This window comes from Myripristis murdjan, chromosome 22 (assembly GCF_902150065.1).
Source record: "Myripristis murdjan chromosome 22, fMyrMur1.1, whole genome shotgun sequence".
In the NCBI taxonomy this organism is placed as follows: Eukaryota; Metazoa; Chordata; class Actinopteri; order Holocentriformes; family Holocentridae; genus Myripristis; species Myripristis murdjan.
The window spans coordinates 18,593,247-18,615,208 of NC_044001.1; the positions used below are offsets into that span (position 1 = coordinate 18,593,247).

The window sequence follows — 21,962 nt, forward strand, 5'->3', positions numbered from 1 at the left end:
AATAAAAGTGCCCCGCTTACGTTTTTGAATTTGGGAATCAAGAGTTATAATGATGCTTTGTGGTGTCACACTGAAGAAGGAAAAATCCGTACCAAAGCAATATGATAACTAGGAGTCCAAATGAGACGTTTAAAAAGAAAGAAAGAAAGAAAGAAAGAAAGAAAGAAAGAAAGAAAAAATCATTATCATACTTGAATGTTCACAAGTTCCTTTTTGAGAATGTATATTTCAATAGCATGCATTGCAGGAAAAAAAATGAAAAACACATCCATCATAAGATAATGCGCTTAAAAACAACAACAACAACTGTTATAAGAGTAAAAGGGGTAAAACTGTCAAAGGGCGATTACAGTAAGTTGCTGAATTTCTGCACACATAAACTGACACATTTGCAATGTATGGCTGTTTGGAAAACAAAGTGAAGACAACATGCTCTGCAATAATTCATTTATTAAGTTCAAATGTGTTTGCACTCCAAATACAAAATGAATAACGTTATTGTTATATTTAGGAAAAACACCAACAATTTGCATTTAAATTACATCCAACATCCTGTTCAAAACAAACTCCAAAACCTCTCAATATTGGCAATATACAGAAAAGGCAAATGATATTTACAGGTCCAGGTCAGTGGAAGAAACTTTAAAATCTTGGAGCACCATAGTCATCAGGCATCCGCTCAATATTGTACCTATAGTTAAAAACAACAACAACAACAAATATGAGGAAACAAATACCAAATTGACTGTTAATAAGTACATTACTGACCTCAAACTAAAACTTCTTCCTTGTTTTTTACTTCCACTGCACTGAAAACAGTGTTTATTTTTACCTGTGGTTTGAGATGTACATGATAGGGACTCCAGGGATCTTCCGGACTCTTCTCTTTAGGTCTCTGTCCACAGTAGCCAGGATGTAACATTTATGCTGTAAAAGATTTTTTCAACATTATATCTACACTCAGTGCCAAACTACACAAAATGTGATAAATGACAAACATACTATTATGTTTTGACAAGGAGGGGCATGAGGCACACCAACTTGTCTAGATAGTAACTATCCTAAACTACTTTATTACATTACCATATGATATATAGTCATATCATATGCCATATGATATGATTTGATGCATATTTCTGGAAACATGTCTATATCCATGCTACTTGCCACTGTAAACAAGCCCTGATCATGAGCACAGACAGCCATGGACATTTGCCCTTGTAAACTTTTTTGAACATGTCATTACCTCCATCTGGTAATCAGGCAATTTTTGCCTATTCCTTGTCTCAGTATGCTCTGCTGCCATTATTATGCACACCCTACATTAAGGCTGAGTATGAAGAAATGGTGCTAATTAGGTACTGGTTCCTGATTGATTTTGAACCGAAATACATTGAGTGTTTGGACAAATAGCACTGCTGTCAGTTTTTATTGTAATTCACTGACACACTTCTCAGGAATTTCCTTTACAGGCAAGTATAATGACAGCAGAGACGTAGTTATGGCAATCAACATCATCTGTTTACATTCTGTGGATTTCAATCATGAGGGAGAGGTTAAAACGTTAAAAAATGTTGCCTAACTTTATAAAAGCAGATGGAGATATGGATTAATATGGAACATATGAAGGCAATTTAATTAAAATATGTTGAGTGCAAGCTGGCAACAACAGCACACTCATGAAACACCTGCAATCGCGGCACAGAGTTAATTTGAAACAGTGCAGTGCAGCTGACTCCTTAGGCAAAGTTCCTGCTGCAATGGATGGATGGATGTAATTTCTCAAAATTACTAGCTGGTCCTCATCCAGTCAAGGCAACACATTTTATCAGAATAAGTGAGTAGAAAATTGTAAACTTGGGGAGTGGAGTGAAATAGTGACAGAACCTCATCCCAGCAGCATATTAAAACCGCTCTCAATTTCCATCCATATACTGTATAATAGTGGTTCTATAGTATCATGTCTTATAAAAAGCCAATCCCTTTGCAGTGGGTTTCATTCTAAACTGCTACCACTTATAAGCCTGGGCCTTATGTGAAGATTTTACCTTATGTTTCCTGTGACTTAATAATACAATTTATTTAACATCAAATTTTACTGTTTGTAAGCTCTTATTTAGTTAAAGATCTTAAAATAAGCTAATGACAGTAATAGCAAATAGCCAATTTGACAACGATATTAATCATTTTTAAGAGTGAAATTAAACTCTGTTGTCCTGTTCTTATCTGACAGGCAGTGAGAACTGCTTGTGCATAAAGACTAATTCTAGTTATTCATGTTTTTCTGCTGTAGAGAGAAGACATCTTGGTGCATGCTTTGCATGTTAAAAAAAGAAAAACGTATGTAATCACACAGGTATCATAAGGTATTATTATTATCATTATGCATTATTACATTTTTCTTTGTTTTAAGAAGCAGAAACAATTTGGATTGCTGCTAAGTTTAGTTTACTGAAATAACACAAGAAATATTCATGACAATAATTTTACAAAAGATTTTATTATCCTAATTTGTTAAATCAAATTCCAATATTTTTACTAAATTGTAGTGTATACTGTCTTTAAGTATATCACACAGTGAAATTTCATACCTGAGTTACTCTTTGGACTAAACAGTCATCGGCATATGTTCCCTTGTGTGTGCATGGCAGGCGCTCGAACCGAGGATCCTTAGCTATCCTGCAAAAACAACAAATACACAAATGTTGATCAACTTCAACAATTCAAAGAAGTGACTTTTTATAATCATCATACACTAGTAAGGTTAATTCCAGCAACATGTACCTGAGCGCGACTCTGTATTTCATTCCAAGTTTTTCAATCTCAGCCATAACACAGTCTGTGATACATGGAATACCTTTATGGAAGAAGATTGTGGTCAAATTGTGAAACAGGTTCAACACATTTATCTTCCATGTTATTTATCTTCCTCATACTGCCACTTCATATTTAATGAGTACTCACATTTGGCGTACAGGCAATCCATCATTGACTGAACAATGTCCAGTTTGGCCTTGATGGAAAAGTTGATGAAATTGGTATCAACCAGAATGTGGTAAGGTGGGCCGAGCTGAGTGTTGTACTGGAAGAACAGACACGAAGGATGCTTGGTCCTGTGCAAAGAGTTAAAAGATATCAGCCATGGAACCAGGAGCCACCAGTCGTGACCAAATTCAAACTCTATTCTGGTCAACTTACACTTCTCTCTGCTTGAGCTGTGAGGGATCTTTCTTCTTTTTTTCTTTTGCTTTGGCACGGTCCTTCTCTTTTCTGCAAAACAAACAAGGTGCTATACAAACAAAACACTGGCATTCTCGTCTTTAAGGATACAGGATATATATATATATATGTGTGTGTGTGTGTGTGTGTGTGTGTGTGTGTGTGTGTGTATAAATACATATATATTCTGTTGCATTAATATCAGAGCACCATTTAGAGCGCACCACATAACTATAACAACCTAAACATTTAACCATTTTCTCAGAAACAGAGCAACTATTACAACAAACTGGCACTCACAGTCTCTGATCTTTTAGACTGATCATTCTCTTCATTGCAGCAAACTTCTTGGTCTTCTGCTTCCCCTAGATCAAACATAGTACATAACAAATGAAAAGATGTCAAGGAGCAACTCCTCTTGGAGCTGCGCAAGAGACAGTAATTAGGATGTGAGGCATTTTTCTGTAACAAATCCATTCCTGTAAAGTTCATCACTAAAGAAGCTTGAGCCAGTAATAAATAAAGACTCATAAATACTTCACTGATCTCTCAATTTAGGAATCCAGTAGCTCAGTACAATACATACACGCAAAAATTACCTTGTGCAGCAGGAAAAAAAAAAAAAACAATAGACAACAATAAACCTACAAATAGCCTGGAGAGATGGCTGCACTCTACACATAAACAAGGATCTATAGATACAGTAGTTGTAGAACTAATAGTTTTATATAACACAGCTCCAAATGCACAAAGTCAGGCTCTCATTCATCATCGCTGACACCGCAGATAGCTGACTATTTTCCTCATAGGTTTTGACCAAAGTGTTGGGATCGGTACAGGTGAATTTTGTCCTGTGTGTCAGCAGTTTCCAGTTAACATCAACCCAGCTAGCTCGGCGTTGGCAGCATTAGCTCGACTGCCGGGGCTACGCTAGCTACCGGGGTAAAAGGCTCCAGTTCTCGGTTACAGTTTGTAATAAACACACTAACAAAGCTTAACGGCAAAGTGCTACAACAACCACCGCAATGTAAGCCCGATATAGTTAGAAATAACTTACCATACTGTAATTTCGACGATTATCAGCTATCAGTTGCGAGCAATGAAACTTTCTCCGGTGCCCCTCGTGCAACTGTGCGACTGGTGATGTCATCAAAAAAAAACGACACAATTCTGCGTATTTTCCGGTTGCTAAGCTAATGGCTAACAGGCGAAGGTAGATGCAGTGCTTTCACAGCATTGATAAAATGAATTTATTTGACATGTATAGGGTGATGTCCTGTGCGTTTGCGTTATTGGTAATGGTATCTGACGAACGTTTTCAGATTTACCGCTTGATAACCGCCGTGCCTTGTACACGAGCTTTGGTTAAATTACGCTGACATTGATGGGTAGCATAGTTGCTTAGCTTTTAGCATAATGCTAGCGCTGTCGTTACTATAGCACTTTGCAAATATGATGCTAAGTTAACCATTAGCTCGCAGCTTTATCCTAGCACTGCAGATATCAACACAGCGGCGTGAATGCAGCTTGTTTACTACGCTTCTGCACTCATTGTCTACTTTTTGAGAGGTCATCCAATTAGTAGGTGTCCGGTGAACTTTACCAAAGCTGACTGTGAGATTAGGTTAGTTGTCAGATTGACGTTTGGAAATGTTTTTGTTTTTGTTTTTTTCAGCTGAGCTAGCCAGTCTAGACAGTTCATCATCGTCATTACCAACACCATCACCGGGACAGATGTTTATCGGTGTTGTTTAGTGGGCAATTTCGGCTGAACTGTAGCGTTTGTCCTTCCAAAATAGCGGCTTGTGAGACTTTTTTGGGACCATTTAGCCAAGTTCTTCATGCATATTTTAGTGCTGTGGGTTACATGTAATGTTATGCTCCCATCAGCCAACACTTCTCCAAGGTGACACTTAAATATTCATGCTTTCATGGCATAGCAGTTAACAGTGTAAGATCCTAGCGCAGTGTTAACCTTTCTCCTGTCTCTTTGTCACCTCTCTCAGTTTAATCATTGAATATTTAGCTGGGATCCATTTAAAGCTTGAATTGTGTGTTGTGTATTTTGGTCTAGGTGATTTTCCTCAGTACAGTGAAGGCAGTTTTGTCTTCCCTTGTGGGTTTCTAGGAGTCTTGCCGAGCCCTTGGTGAATGGCAGAGTTTTCCTGTGAGCACGGAGGGATCTGAGTGAAGGCTGAAGATGGTCTGATGGACCGCCGCTTCTTGCTGACCCTCCTCTTCTGCTCAGTATCGTGGATCTTCTTCTGGGAAGTGCGCTGGAAGAAAGGCAAAGAGAGTCAGATTGAGGAATGGCTCCAAGGACATAGCCTCTCCGAATACAGGCACCTATTTGAAGGTCAGTGGAGGACACGTGTGTCTTTGTTTGAGATTTACAGGCGAGTTATGTTTTAGTTGTTAAGCTGATGCTCTCATCCAGGGTGAGGTGAGCACATAGGGGTTGAGTGTCATGCTCAAGGACACATGGCTGGACAGTGGGCTGTTACCGGGATGGAACCTGAAACCTTTCACTTACAGGAGAATTTTCCTAACTGTCAGGCTTTGCTATGATTGTCCAGAGTTTTTGCTAAAATGTCAAGCAGATACAGCTGGATCAAAGCCATGTTATGTCACATTTCACTTAATATTTATTGTGTTTATCCCATATAGTTGCAAAGTGTTAGTAATTTTTTTTCTACCATTTTTTAAAAAATTATTATCATTTTTTGGCGTTTCTGCCCTATTTGACAGTCATAATATAGAGAGAGAGGGGATGACATGCAGCAAACGGCCTGAGGTTGGATTTGAACCCAGAACACTGTGATCAGGACTCAGCTTTAACATGTGATACATGCTCTTATCTAGTGAGCTATCAGGGCGCCCCGAATTTTTACCAAATTTCAATAGAAAATGTTAATTTAATACTAAGCTTTAATTTGTTTGTACAGTTCTGGACAAGTCTAGACCTGGCAACTCGTTTTATTTGAAACATCCCAGCTTAGGAGTGCAGTTGAATTGCAGCCTTGCACTCTGCATTGTCCATCAGTTATACAGATGATTGTTAGCATCTCTTCCAATGGAAATTTGGTCATATCACAAGGCTTTGCCTCTACTTTGCACTCCTCTATCACTTGTATGCATGTGTTGTATATTAATGCAGGGTAACACAGGGACTTCATTATTCAACATTCCTATGTTTTTGTTGTTTTTGTGTTATTACCTTTGCCTTTATCTCTATTTATCTAATTTTTTTTGCGCACCATTAGTTGCATGTCATCCGCACTGAATGTTCCCTGGAATTGAAGGTAAAGCTCTAAATATTTAGCCTTGGATAGTAGATGCTGGTGATGTGCACAGGCAATCAGCTTATTAATTGGTGAAGCCTGTTGCCGTGGCAGTACTGATGCTGATGTGTTGATGCGTGTGCTGTTCATGTGTTTCCTCCAGATGTACAGACACTGGAGGAACTGAGTCTGAGTGTCCTCAGTCGTCTGGAAGAGGTGGTGAAGGAACAGCAGCGCTGGAGGGAAATTGCAGAGGCCCACATCCAGCTGCTCCGAGACTTTGCCTTCCAGGAGTGGCTTTGCTCCCAGAGTCTGGAGCACTACTACCACACGTAAGCAATGAAAGGTCTTAAGTGTCACATTTACAGTAATCCAGCACACAGTCAGGAGCAGCTTGGTTTTTTCCCAGAGACAGTTACATGTTGGCATAGCTTACATTTCCCCTGCTTGTTTTGAGTGAGCAGCCTACATGATTTTTGTTGTGCTTTTGCTTTCTTTTGATTTGATTTCTGACAGAATCAAATTGCTATCATGGTTTGCTTATGACTATATCTTGCATTTTTGAAATCTACTCATTATTTACTTATGTCCACTTGGGGGCAGCCTCTCTATTCATGGCTGCCTGAGCTTGCTGACATTGAGCTGTGGAGGCTGCAGTGTTTCAGAGGGTCACTGCAGTAATAAGTATTCTTTAGAGACTCTTACACAGGCAAGATAGTTTGAGACCCTGCAGTACTGCAGGTGTGTGTGTGTGTGTGTGTGTGTGTGTGTGTGTGTGTGTGTGTGTGTGTGTGTGTGTGTGTGGAGCGAGTTGTGTTGATGAGGTCAGAGTTGTCTAAGATTGATCCTTTTATCAAAACGCTGCCAGTGTGACCTATGCCTCTTTCTGCTGTGATGTTTTCAATGATCAGAGTTGTTTGTCTGGTGCAGCTAAATGCTGCTAAAATAAGCAAATAAAAGAGTCTCGTGTTTTTGGAGAAAAGTGCCCAGGATGTCCAGAGGGACAAAAATCTAACATTTTTAAAAGTGACAGTAATCACTACTGTTGTGTTTTCTACTGTGCTGTAGTGATTTTTTTATTCACATGAAATTGCTGACTGAGCTCTCAATGCAGTGGCTGCTAGACAACTAAACATGAAGATTCAGTGTCTTTTAATATATGTACATATGTATTGATACACACACACACAAACACACACACATCCACACACATACATATACACTCAGTGGCCACTTTATTAGGTCCACCTGTACTGTCTAATGCAGTGCAGTGCAACAGCTCTGCCATAAATTCTACTTTTTAAGAAGGTTTATAATGTTCATTTGTTGTTACATTGTGGAGAATGTGTAAATTTATTCTGTGTTTATTATTGAGGTTGTAGTTTGCAGAGGTCTTGCACTGGACCGCGTTATATTGAGAGGTGTTTCTAATTTTTTGTCCTCGGTATTTATATACCTGAGGGGGACAGAATAGTGGAAACACCTCTTAATAAAATGCACACACACACACACACACACACACACACACACACACATAAATACCTTTTCATTATTTCTCAGGTTTGAAAGCATTGCTGTCTATAATTCACCCTTTACAAACAGTTAGGGTTGGCTTCGAAAAACGAAAAACAGTTCAGGTATGGACTGAATTATGTTGGACCTATCAACTATCAAAAAAATGTCAAGAAAAACTATGCCAATTTTGATACTTTAAGGCACTTATCAAATTATTGCTGTTTACCCAGGCAGCCCTGGCAGGTTGTTCCTGGCAGGTTGATGGCTTATAAAAAAAACATTAAAAGAAAACATACAAAAGCACATAACCACAGAGAAATTGTAAAACTATGCAAGAATTAGCAGGCAACAACAAGGCAGCCATAAGCACATAAGGGCAAATTAAAGCAGAAATAAAGAACTTGGCACCCAGTAATCCAACCTTTACAACATATAGGTGAAATCATGCAGCATGGTGACACAAAAGCTTGCAGCATAACAACACACAAAGCATAGCATAAACATATAAATTACAGTACCATTAAATATACACTGCAAGGCAAGTTTATGCATACACCCCAGTATCAGATTTTCTTATGATTTTCTTCATGCATAAATGAGACAGGAGATAACTTGCTGTGTGACTGCTCTGTTTAGTGCAGTGAACACACACCTTTACACTGCTCTGCTTTTACACTGTTCACTCTGCTGCCGACACACACCTCATCTACCCCAGAGTTACACACATACCTCTCAAGATGGCACCCGTAGATATCCATACCCAAATGCTCTTAAAGTGACATCTTAGTCCTGTTCACAGACCTGCTGTATTACTGCCCAGTGTGATGTTGATGCCTAGTGATACATTTATAACAACTGCGTGTTTCAAAGCATTAATTTGATAAAACGTAACATATTTGACAAACCCACCCAACTTCCCTCCAAGGAAAAAAACACTATCATTAGTCTTATTTGTTCCATATTGATATACTCTAATATCACTTAAATGGAACTGAAGTTCATACTAGTTCAGACATAAGCCTTGTGACAATAAGCCACCTCACTGTGCATCAGAACTCAAACTTAAAATGTGCATGCAGACCCACAGTGTTACAGATTAGATGCTTGTTTTCATAAAACAGTTTGCCACTGAACATTTTATTGCAACCGACCCCATTCATGCACCTTGGTTTATTTAAGCTGGTCTGAGATTGCTGTTCAACAAAAAACGTCGAAAAAAGCAAAGGCTTGTACTGTGCTTTAACAATGATTGTTTCAGTTTTCTTTTTTTTCTTTTGGCCATAGCTCCTAAGTACCTTCAATGTAACTAGCTATATTTTCTGAGTAGCTTGAAGCTAACTAGCTACTTTCTCCAGAGGGTAGCTCAGCTGTTAGCTTCCCTAACACTTAAGATGACCGCCATCATGCTTTATTTATTTCTATGACATTGCTCCACAATACAAACATTTTGCTAGCTGCATTTTACTTGCTGCTAAAAAATGTGTGACGATGACGTCAGAAATGAGTATCAGTGCATATAAAATGTCACACGATGACAAACTTATTTTTAAACATACTGTAGCCCACAAGGTCTTTACTCATACAAAGTATTGAAAAAACAATATTAGGTTAAGTGTATGTTTTTAATATTAACAACCATTCTATCACCCAGAGCATTTTCATCTGCTTATCCATTACCTAGACCAACCCCATGTAACACAACTGTCCAAGGAAACACAGGTTTAATCTTTAGACTTTTGATGCGGCCAGATGCAGCATGCCACACCATCTCACTGTCAGGCTTGCTGTTGACATAACTTCAGAGTTAAGCTGATAACATTGAGGTTACTGTCGTGCAAACTAATGTTTGCTTTGCGTGTGTGTGACAGCCCATTGTGTGTAGTTAAAGAGGCTCTTGCTCAGTAACCGTGCACTTGGAAATCTCACAGTCATGGTTGTTTGCCTTATACAGTTTTAGCTATACTGGTGTAAATGATATACTCTTATGTTTTTTTCCGCTGAATATCCATGTGTAGACTGAAGACTCTGGGTTGTATGAATCTGGATGATCTAGCCCAGTTTGACAGTCAGCTGCAGCTGTCTCTGGCTGCCTGGGGCTACTACTACGAAGATTACATAAAGCTGTCTACGGGCGTCAAGGTCCTCCAGACCTCCAGGGGGAGCCGCGATCAGGACTACGAGATTCGGCTGGTGCACAGCCTTGCTGAGAGACGTCTGAATGAAAAGTGGTCATTTGGTGAGTTTCTGACGATTTTCTGTGGTTTTAAGTTTGTTAGACTGGATCGGTTGACAAGGCTTCTGTTGTTAGATACAAAAACCTAAGGGGGTTCACAGTCACAAATGTTGCTTAGTTTTTCTACAGTCACGTATAATTGAACGAGTGCTTTGAGTTACATGTTGCTTCGCCTCCCTGTGTAGCTTAGCTTCTGTGTCTTTATCTATTCACCGGGTGACTTTGCAGTTCTGCATTCTTGGGAAGTATAGCCTTGTTGTCTTTACACTGGTATTCTTACAGAAAACAGCAAGAGCCCTTTAAACAGACACAGGTTTTTAATCACACTTTTCACACACTGGCACTTTTATTTAAAAGTTTATCTAGGTTAACTATATTTATTATGGTCTCCTATTTGCTGTTAAATGTGATCTAGAGCAGTTTCAGTGTCTAGCTTGGGCATGCCATCGTATTTGAAATATCCCAAAATCAAAAGAGAATGAATCATTCAGAAACAGGACTGTATGTGATCTTTTCTCAAATCATTCATTTGTGTAATGTCTGACGTCTTTCAGCGGGAGCTCTCATATTTGGCTGTACTGTGGCGCTGTGCTTCTTGATAAGGGACCTCATGTTTTACGTGATTGGTGAGTCTGCTGGTAGCTGTTTAGATTCGGGGTTGGGTGTTGTCTGGACTTGCAGCTGCTGCTGTGTCTGACTCCTACTTTGCCAGTGGGCATCTATCTGAACTCTGATGTGTTACCACCCACTTAACAGTTTTAACTTAACAGGGCATTTGTTTAAACTATGAAAGTGTGCCAATTTTTTGTCTGACTGAGATCATTGGTTTTCTCTGTATAAATATTTTCCAATTAATAATTACTGAATCCATTGTCTGCTTTCAAAATCTATTTAATAACATCATTTATTGCCAACATAAATTCCAACAATCTCTGCTGCTCTCCCTCCCCATGACAGGTGGAATTACTGTTTCCATCATAGCGTTTGTCTTTACCATCAAGTTCCTCTGCGAGCTTGCAGCAAGGGTGGTCAGCTTCCTCCAGAATGAGGACCCAGGGCGACGCGGTGACCGTAGCATCTATGATTATGTCCGGGGCAACTACCTGGACCCACGTTCCTGCAAGGTGTCCTGGGATTGGAAGGACCCACAGGAAGTGGGCCAGACCATGAGCTTCAGAGTGCAGGTGATAATCTTTCCAACTGAATGCTAGCTAAAGATGTACCTCCCAACATCTAGTCTAGTTTACTTGCCTGAAAAATAGGTTCTTGGAAAAAATCATGTTCAGAAATTGTAAATTGTGTAGTGTAAGACATCCAACTGAGGTGGCGTCTGTGTCTTTTCAGCTGTTCTACAAGAATGGCCAGCCTTTCCCGGCCCATCGGCCTGTCGGGTTGCGGGTCAACATCACCCACATCGAGCTGGCTCTGGACATCCCTGTTACACAGGAGGTCCTGCAAGAGCCAGAGTCCAATGTAGTCAAAGTTGCCTTCACAGTACGCAAGGCCGGACGTTATGAAGTAGCCGTCAAACTTGGGGGCCTCAATGTGGCCTACAGCCCCTATTACAAAATATTTCAGCCAGGTATGACTAACTGCTGTATGTATTTTAGATCCAATCCTTGTCTTGCAATGCATAATGATTTGTCAAGTTCTTTTTATTAATATGTTTAGGTATGTCTTGTTGATTTACCCATATAATAGTTTAAGTTTGCTCTCAATTGTTGGTGATTGTATTTTCTGAGTGATTGAGGAGAAATCCTGTATAGCCATTTGTTGATGACATTTCTAGAGAATTCAATCTCACCCTGAGCTGTGTTTGGGTTTTTTCCCCCTTCATCTTTATTTCGATCGCTTTACCAGCCACTGGTTTGATCAGTTTAACTTGAAGAGTTTTATAACTACCAAACCTTTATGAAAGGCATCTGTAAAGCTATTTGGTATTAAATGTCTGGCCTTCATTTGTTGCTGATTTGCAGTTTTTGGCCACATTACATTGTTAAAACAAGATCCTGACAGTGTTGACAGAATGTTTTTTTTCCTGTTATTTTCTTGACATTCAGGTACAGTGGTCCCATCCAAAACCAAGATAGCCTACCACTTTTCCACCCTGGTCCTAACTAATGGCCAGCAGCACACTCTGCAGATTGAGCCCAGGGACGAGTACGGAAATCCCACAAGCAACTCCACTTCCCTTATAGATGAGGCCAACTACAGTGTCCACGTCCATTCTGTAAGGGAATAAATCCTGTTCTGTGATCCATCATACTTGGATTTGAACATTGGTTTCCTGATTCATGATTGTGAAGTAGAAGCAGCATCCGTTTTTTAGTTTTTTGTTCCCAGTTTTCCAGTTGCTTCCTTCATAGCAGCGCAATTTCTCAGCAGTGGTTTCCAAATTTTAAGCTGGAATTCACTGTGTGCTCTGCTTCTCTCCCAGCTGGGCACAGTGGATGATGACAGCCTAGAGGAGTACTACAGTAAGTCAGTCTCATCAAACAAGCAGCAGTGCCAGGTTCTGCTGAGACTGACCCTGAGGAAGAGGGGCTGTTTCAGGGCCCGCATCTCCTACAAGGACCTGCCGCTCAGCAACGGGGAATTTGACATTATCGTTCTCAGTGGTGAGTAGACAAAAAGTGTAGAAGTGAAGACAGGGGCTAGTTTGGATTAATATGAAAAGTTAGTCGTTTTATGCATGTGTACATATTTTATCTGGTTACTGGGAAAGTCTTGGCCTCAGTGTGTTCAAGATTTCAGGATTTGTTTTGTGATAGTGCTATAATTTAGATTTTTTTGTCTACCCACTTTCCCTAAATTTCAATCAGCTTCTGCTTCAATTAGTTGAATCAGAAAAAACACATCATGAGGCTGCACTGCATTGTGGTCTATTGAGCCTACCGTCTGTGGAAAAATCAGTATTGTATTCTTCAGTGGTTTAATCCCCTGTTTGAACTGCTTAATTTTCTGTTATTAACTCTATTATAGCTGCACTGTAAATATCTTGATATGATTTGTTTGGCTACCTTTCTGCACCGATCAAGAAAACAATCCCTGAAATGCGAGGGACATTGCCAACAGCTGTGTTTGAACTATTTTGTGGTGCATTTTACTGCTACTTTTATCTGGCCTACCTGTGCATTTATCTCATACATCCTTGATTCCAGAGAATGAGAAGAACTGTGTGGAGAAGAATGTGTCCAATCCAGGCATCAGCATTTACTTCGAGGCATACCTCTACAGCAGTGGGAACTACAGCAGCTCCTCCTGGCAACTCCCAGCCTCGTCCCTGCTGGCTCCCCAGAGGAGACCCTCCATGGGAGACGAGGAGGAAGAGCACGACTCTCCCGTGGAGGGACAGCCTGAGAAGGTCAAGAAACCAAAAAAGGTGTACTGTTACATATCGCCAAAGGTACGTGGACAGCATATAATGGGTAGATGTAATTATTAAGGTTTTTTTTATGTTTGTCAGTATTGAGGGTATTTAGAGATCTTGTGCTTGAAGAAAGAAAATACCTCTGAACATGGGTTGTGACGCTCACCAGTTTTTTTTCTGTCATGCAGCAACTATCCGTGAAGGAGTTCTACCTGAAAATTATTCCGTGGCGCCTTTTCACCTTTCGAGTCTGTCCAGGCACCAAGGTAAGCTGAGCAATTGTGCTGCAAAAAAAACCCAGGGTATGTTGTAATTTCCATCATGGTTGAAGAATTAACCTCAATGTTCTGCTCTCCTGCCAGTTCACCTACCATGGTCCTGACCCCATTCACAAGTACCTGACCCTAGTGGTGGATGATGGGATACAGCCTCCTGTGGAGCTCAGCTGCAAAGACAGGAACATCATGGCTGCCACCTTCATTCGCTTCCTGCACAAGAACATTGGTTTGTTTTTATTTGAATGTTGTTACACGCATCCTGAGGAATGCCAAGTCAATATTGCTTTAGTTAAGCGGAGACTGAAACAGTAACTTGGTGATGTTGTCGATAGGTGGTTCAGAAACGTTCCAAGACAAGGTGAGCTTCTTCCAACGTGAACTCAGGCACATCCACTCCAAGAGACCTCGCACCAAGACCTGCCTAAAAATCACACGCCACTCCATTCTAGATTCAGTGAGTGTTTTCCTCTGCTTTCTGATAGCCAATGTGTTCATTCCTTACAATATGAAAAGATCATATATTCATCATCTTCCCTCTTTTCTCTATTTGTGTCATTCTGTCTTGTTCTCACATAGTCCCTAAAGGCTACAAGGAACTTCTCAGTATCAGACTGGAGTAAGAACTTTGAGGTGGTGTTTCAGGATGAGGAAGGTTGGTAAACATGTCAGCAGAGTTGAATTAGCATCGGGATGTCTGCAGGATGTTGGTCTTAAAAGTAGTCATTATCTTGGCAGATTGTTTTTACTAGTGAAAAATTGTTCCTGTCATGCAGGGCTTAATTCCAATAGGTCTGTAGATTTCAGTCTCTCTTTATTTCATTTGCAGAACTGGCCTTATGTTTTGTGTTAACTGGCATTTGCATAAACCTAAAGCAGAAATCTGTAACCTTCCACAGACTGTTGCTCCATGAGTGTCACCGACTGGGTAACGCAAACGCATTATCTACTGAAACGTTGAAATGTTACAAAAAACTAGCATGGGATGATGTAAATATTTTGATGTGACCGCAGGTTCAGTGTAACACTGCTAGCGCTGCCTGTTTCACTCAGATTCTCAAAAATATTTCTATTAGCACTAGTTAAACTATAACTAGATTGCTACAGGAGTGTCTGTGTTTGATTAATCTAGTTTATAGTGTAGCTGCTCTGTTTTGAACAGACTTTATTGGGCACTGTCAACCAGGACAAGTGTGACCTGACAACCTGATGGATACTTTCGACATTTCCCAGTAGGACAAATGTGCCTGCTTTAGAGTTTTACCACATTCCACCAACTGGGATATCACAATGCTTTATTAGTTAAAAAAAAACATTACAGATTTCAGGTTTAAAGCCTTGATTTTTTTTGACCTGATCAATCTTGCAGACATCCTATAGCTATGTTGATATTTGTAAATAAAGAATTGAACCGATTGGCTAAAGCCCATGACGTTTTTCTACAGCTCTGGACTGGGGAGGGCCTCGAAGGGAGTGGTTTGAGCTGATTTGTAAAACCCTGTTTGACACCTCCAATCAGCTTTTCACACGCTTCAGTGACAACAACCAGGGCCTCGTAAGTTAATCCTTTGAACCAATACCATTAAAACATAACGGATGTTGACTTTACACTGTAGTTCTGACTTTATAATGCAGTGAAAGAGTACAAGTTAACCTTGACTTTCCAGGTGCACCCGAATGCTGACCGGCCACCCCACCTGCGTCTGAAGATGTATGAGTTTGCGGGCCGTGTTGTAGGCAAGTGCCTTTATGAGTCTGCTCTGGGTGGGGCCTACAAACAGCTGGTCCGGGCTCGCTTTACACGTTCCTTCCTGGCCCAGATCATTGGCCTCAGGATGAACTACAAGGTATGGAATACAGCACATTCCCATGGAATTGGATTGAAGGCCTATCCTTCATTGTTTAGCTTCTCGTGTCAGCTGGTCTGTATCATCAATGTATCGTTTCTCACGAAGCCGAGAAACCTGATTTGTTTCTTGGCATTGTTTATCTCATGAAAAACTTGCCAATGTGTTTTGCTGTTTATCCAACTCGCTTAAATTTCAAAGCTGAGTTCTAAAGCCGACTCAATCATCTTTTTATCCTTCCACCGAGAAGATGGAAATGCCTTGTTTATTTAAAAACGTCATTTTCCTGTGTTTGCATTTCATTTTCCATGGGGCAGTACTTTGAGACGGACGACCAGGAGTTCTACAAAACTAAAGTCTGCTTCATCCTAAACAATGACGTGAGTGAAATGGACCTGGTGTTTGCTGAGGAGAAGTACAGCAAGTCGGGGCAGCTGGAGAAGGTGAGGCAACGCTTTGGAAGGGACCTCCCCCTTTTATCCTTGATGTAATTTCACAGGAGATAGGAGCAATAAACCAAACAAAATAAACCATATCACTTGTTTGGCAAGCAACTCATTCATCTTAAATACGTGGAGTGTTGAGTTTATACGAACACGGGCTTGTAGAATTTGGAGTCCATGTTCCTGTTCAGACTGTCTAGCTGAGTAATTAAAATCCCAAACCATAACAGCAGTATTGCACCTCATGTTGAAACATTTGCCCCACTGCAAGCTGTGGTTACATAGAAATGTATTACACTGGTGTTTCCCAAGGACTAGGGCGTGCATCATGTAACCGTGACATTTTGGGTTTGAATCCAGCCTGCAGCCTTTGTTGTATGTCATCTCTTTCTCTCTCCACTGTAATGCATTGAGTAAAGGCTGAAATGACAAAAACAGTATAACAAAGTAGCATTGCACTGACAGTATTTATAAGATACATGTGTTTGGAGACTTTAAATGACTTAACCTTTTGTTTATGAAGACTAGACTGAAACTGAACTGTAGTTGTTTTTATAATTGGTCAAAAATTCAGAAAGAACCCTTATCTTTCATCTATGTCAGATATCTCAAGAATATATGTGAATATACTGCATTCTTCACAGAATGAGAGGATGAAATTGCTTCAGCCAACACACACCTACAAATACAACATACATACCTTGCATACATACATACACATAGAGATGCATGTTATGTGGACAAATGTGAGAGTACATGACCAAAATAATCAAGACCAAAGGAAAATTTTAGTATTTATAAAAAAGGCTAACCTATGGAAGTGAATGTTCAGCAGCCGCTTTAAACAAGCCACAGATTCAGCAGATTTGGATTTAAAATAGGAATGCAGGAACGGACAAAAGGTCTTGATCAGAAGATTAGAGATTAAAGACCAGCTCACGCTGTGTCTAACTAGTCTGTTCTTTTAGGCCTTGACAGTGATAGAGTGGTGTGTAACCGTGTTTGATTTATGATGTTTTGTCATTCATACAGTGAGCTATGTTCTCTTCCAGGTGGTGGAGCTGATATCAGGAGGAGCGCAGATTGCTGTCACCAACGAGAACAAGATGCATTATCTCAACCTGCTGGCCCAGTACAGGCTGGCCAGCCAGGTGAGAGATGAGGTGGAACACTTTCTGAAAGGTAAGGAAACTGAGGCACCCCCGGAATGTCACATTTTACCCAGAGTGCTAATCTGTGATCTCTGGAAATGAGCACACAACCAGGATAACATCTTGGTCAATTGCAGGTTTGAACGAACTGGTTCCAGAAAACCTGCTAGCCATATTTGATGAGAATGAGTTGGAGGTATGTTTGACATTTAAAAAGAAATCCTCTTGACACTGATCAAGCCTTTATAAGGATAATGGTCATTGTATTAACTGTGTAATCTCTCCTTCTAGCTGTTGATGTGTGGCACTGGAGATATAAATGTACAGGACTTCAAGGCCCATGCTGTGATAGTTGGGGGATCATGGCACTTCAGAGAGAAAGTAAGAGACATCATTGAATTTCCCTTTTTTCCCAATTTTCCTCTAGATATGGAGCACAGATGAAAATGTCTGAACTAGGGCTAGGTGATATTGTATTCTCTCGTAATATTAGATTAGATATCGTCTTAGATTTTGGATATTGTAATATCATGATATGATATTACACAAGTGTTATCCTCATTTTAAAGGCTGCATTAAAGTAAGGGGATGCATTTTTCCTATCTTGGTAAACTGTTGTAGCTGTTCTGTTATTTTCCTCTAGCTGCTTGGCCATCATATGCACATTATTAATGATTGGCTATCAGAAATCTCTTCTGTGTTAATAGCAACAATAACCATTCCTACAATATCAACACTGAACTTGTCACTGACAGATATTGTGATATTTATTTGATTTTGTCTGTGTGGCGCATGGCTAGTCTAATCATGATGTTGTTGTTCTGTTGTCGCAGGTAATGAAATGGTTCTGGGCAGTGGTGTCCAGTTTCACTCAGGAGGAGCTGGCTCGTCTCCTGCAGTTCACCACAGGCTCCTCCCAGCTTCCCCCTGGGGGCTTCAACACCCTCTGCCCCTCCTTCCAGATCATTGCTGCCCCCACACACAGCACCTTGCCCACTGCACACACCTGGTAAGTAGGAACATGCAGACATATTCCCTTGGGGGCCAAATTTCCAGTCTTGCTCTTGGAAGAGGGTTCTGGTTACAAAGCAAGTAGACTAAAACCAGGGAGGCATTTGGGAGGAAGATAGTCGCACCCACACGACACATTCATACTTTGGCATATGAGACACGCACACAGAGGAAGAGGGGGAAGGAAAACATTGGCAAAGTATCAGACTTAATAAAGCAAGGAGATAATATGACACATAAATTCCTGAATGCAGCAAAGCTAATGGCCTTGAAAGGCACAGGAGTAAGCAGGGCCATGCAGGGGGAGCTGGACCAGGGACAGCAGGGCATGGAGACAGAGCCAGACCGCCAACCTAAAGATGGGAGCCACATCCATGCAGCAAAACAGACATCATGTACTCACACAGACAGACAACAGTGGCCAACGGACGTCTTTTTATCTGTTCGAACATCTATTAGTCTAGCACTCCAGCACCTTGAGCGCAGGGTGCAAGGGGGGTTATAGGATGAAATTGAGTCACATATATAGGCTGGTGCAAGCCCATGTAGAATCTTATAGGTCAATAAAAGGATCTTAAATTTACCCTGGCATGAATTGGGAGCCAATGAAGGGAAGCCAGGGTAGGTGTGATGTGGTCAGACCTCCTGGTTCTGGTCAGGATTCTCGCAGCAGCACTCTGGACCAGTTAAAGACTTTTGGTACTAGAGTCAGACAAATAAGAGTACAGAACATTACAGTAGTCAAGGTGAGATGTTTGAAATGTTTAGATCCATATATTTTCACCCACTTATTCTGTGTGATCCTCTTATCTTTTACCTCTAGTTTTAACCAGCTGTGCCTCCCTACCTACGACTCCTACGAGGAGCTGCACAAGATGCTGAAGCTGGCCATCAGTGAGGGCAGCGAGGGCTTCGGCATGCTCTGAGTCTCCACTGTCGACACTGTGGTTCCACGAAGACAAGAGGAGATCAGCACGGCCTGCTCCAGTGCCCCGGTTCCCCCATGGCACCTTGTTCATCTGCACTGAACAGCGGGCATCTCTCAGAGAATCACCCAGGCTCCCCATAATTCTCTTTCAGGACGAGAGGGCATTACTGGAAGTCCCAGAAGGCTGTGCTGGAATCGGGACATGCTCAGATGAATTCTAGTGCTATGTATATACAGTATTTCGCTTTTGTATAAAGGAAACCGTGAACTGCTGAAAAAGGCTAGGTTTGGGCTAATTTTATTTCCTGATGCTAAAGTTGCTTAGTTTTATACATTTGAGAGACAAAATGGCGCTAGTGCAAGGGCCTTGAGTATTACTGTATAATTGCTTTTTTTTCCCTTTTTTTTCTTCTCTTTTCTTATTCTTTGCATTTTTGCAAGCTGAGGATCACTTAAGTGCAACGGCAGCCCACATGTGATGAGGATGAGCTGCACATCTACAGCACTTTGGCCTTAATCGATCAGGGACTGATGTGTGTATGTAAATATATAAAATATCACTTTTATTTCAATGCTTGTACATACTTGTGTATATATAGGTTTACATCATTTACCTTTTTGATTTGACATTTAAAGAGAAGGGACTTAATATTGATTTCTTTATTGTTATACGTTTGATGGGTTGAGAATTTCTATTATATTATAATTTCTATAAATATTTTGTCTTGTCAGAGTCGGGTGGGTTTTAAAAGAAGCCAAGTGATTCCTGTTGTTTATATGTGTTTTAACTTATTGTGTCCTGAAAGAAACTTCTGTTGACCCATTCCGTCGGAGGTATGTTGATTGTCCGGAGCGGTAATTGTTTTTGTTACGTTTCATAACCTGCCTTATTCATGCCCTTTGCCTCTGATTGTATCCAGAGAGGTGCATAGTTGAAAGAAGCGTAGTCAGCTGATAATAGTAATAATATGATCTTTTTATTCCTACACGTACACGCAGGGGTCTGATGTATCAACTGGATGTGGATGTCTGGGACAGCCCAGTGCACACAGCTTTGTCATAAATGTGGTGCACTGTTTACTCTTAGTTTTCATTCACAGCCTTTTATGGGTTTACCTCAGAATCTCCTATGCCACCTATGCATCCTCTAACACAGGTGTATATGTGTGTTTATGCACGTGTATGCCAACACATACATATACAGTTTGTTCATAGCTGCCTCCTCCCTGCCCTGATTGTACAACCTTAGCCATATAGCGAGACATCTTCAAATGGTTTAATGTACTAAAGCATGATGTCAACGGAGACTATGTCCTGTTTGTTTTTCTTTATATTCTTGTAAAAAAAAAAATATTTATTTTTAATGAGCATATCTGTTAGTGTTGTTGATGCCATGAGCCAACAGAGTTTTTTTCTGTTCATAATTGTGTAGCAATTCCTTTGTGGTTCAAGAGTTTACATATTCCTTGGTTAGCCATGTGTACTATAGTGCGCTGCCAGCCAGTGTGTATAGACAAGAGCATTTAGGAAAAGCCACTTTTATTGCTGAACACACAAACATAAAGAAAACATTGTTATGCAAGGTTCTGCACAATAATATATTGATTTGGTTATGTTCATCTCCAGTTCCCACAGAGCACTCTGAATGCAAATCCATTTCTCACATTGTTCTCACAGCTGGCAGTAAAAGTTTGACTGAGCCACGAAGAGATTTAATAATCTAGAAACTTAATCCTGCTCTTCTTGAACAGGATACAAAGTTGTTGAGTTAGTGACAGCATTTCTTGCTGCAGGTTTGGGATTAAACGACTGAATGCATTGGCTCGCCATTCGGAGCAAGTGTTCCTCTGAGATATGATGAACCTTCTCTTGTCATCTGCTTCTACTTCCAGATGGCCTTTTTACAGACTATTAAAGGGTTTGTTGGATGGTTTATGGAGCCATGTTGGTTTAAGTTTGTGCAATGCTGACCTTATGTACCAAGGATAAGAGCAATGAAAATGTGATAAATGCTTAAAAATGTAGGTTTTTATGAAAAATAGTCAATTCTTTTGAGCACCAATACCAACCCAAGGGAATTTAAAATAGCTGAAGTATAACGTGTTAGTTGGAAACCTGTTTGATATGGCCATCATGAGCAGATGTGAGAGAGGTCTGTCTTGTGGTGTAATGTCCTTGTTTAGCCAGTGTTTGATGTTGGGATGGTTTCTGGATTACAAAGATTTGTATTGGCCTGGGTATGATTTGGAATTTTTAGAAGTGTAAATATTGTGAAATAGTTGCCTATGACTTTGAAGGTGGGGTGATTTTTTTTTTATTTGTAAAATGGCAAGCCTCTGCTGAAGAATGTCTGAGATTCTCTGCACTGCAGGTCTTTTGTTTATGGAAATAAATAAGTGATGGACTCAATTCAATCTGGTCTCATTTCTTTTTCATATTTAGATTGCATTATGTCATGGAGGTAGCTCAAAACAATTACACATCCTTTCTATAGGCCTAATCCTATAGCTCTGTCTTTTGAAATTTGCAAAAATTAAGGTGGAATACACCTTAACAATGTTGGCATATCAAATCAAAACTTGTAAATGATCCATGATTACCATTGCGAAATTGTTTATTGGACTTGAGTCGACTGACCAAATCAAATTGGCCTCCTGTGGTCCAGAGGTGCCCAAGAGTTCTTGAGAGC

At 40.3% G+C, this 21,962-nt stretch overlaps 2 protein-coding genes across 6 annotated transcripts; one reads left to right on the forward strand and one right to left on the reverse strand.

Moving 5' to 3' along the window:
- Positions 1–433: 433 nt before the first annotated feature.
- Positions 434–4,428, reverse strand: fcf1 (FCF1 rRNA-processing protein). The gene is made up of 8 exons (XM_030044211.1): positions 4,277–4,428; positions 3,520–3,584; positions 3,199–3,270; positions 2,965–3,113; positions 2,785–2,857; positions 2,592–2,679; positions 833–927; positions 434–691 (listed from the first exon to the last, which is right to left on the reverse strand). Exons 1-8 carry the CDS (start codon positions 4,367–4,369, stop codon positions 643–645), a joined length of 684 nt encoding a protein of 227 aa, XP_029900071.1. The 5' UTR covers positions 4,370–4,428; the 3' UTR covers positions 434–642.
- Positions 4,403–21,687, forward strand: arel1 (apoptosis resistant E3 ubiquitin protein ligase 1). 5 transcript variants are annotated; one of them, XM_030044208.1, is made up of 22 exons: positions 4,403–4,432; positions 5,348–5,575; positions 6,664–6,832; positions 10,031–10,251; positions 10,803–10,874; positions 11,206–11,432; positions 11,593–11,830; positions 12,309–12,478; positions 12,686–12,866; positions 13,410–13,654; positions 13,807–13,884; positions 13,981–14,122; positions 14,229–14,350; positions 14,473–14,548; positions 15,339–15,448; positions 15,561–15,740; positions 16,058–16,183; positions 17,236–17,365; positions 17,472–17,530; positions 17,626–17,715; positions 18,168–18,343; positions 19,169–21,687. In XM_030044208.1, the coding sequence occupies exons 2-22, from the start codon at positions 5,428–5,430 to the stop codon at positions 19,269–19,271; spliced, it is 3,063 nt and encodes a 1,020-aa protein (XP_029900068.1). In that variant the 5' UTR covers positions 4,403–4,432; positions 5,348–5,427; the 3' UTR covers positions 19,272–21,687. The 5 variants fall into 5 exon arrangements, with proteins under 5 accessions (XP_029900068.1, XP_029900069.1, XP_029900067.1 ...); XM_030044209.1 differs by having other exon boundaries at positions 4,411–4,514; XM_030044207.1 differs by lacking the exon at positions 4,403–4,432 and adding an exon at positions 4,450–5,125 and having other exon boundaries at positions 5,294–5,575.
- The last annotated feature ends 275 nt before the right edge of the window (positions 21,688–21,962 follow it).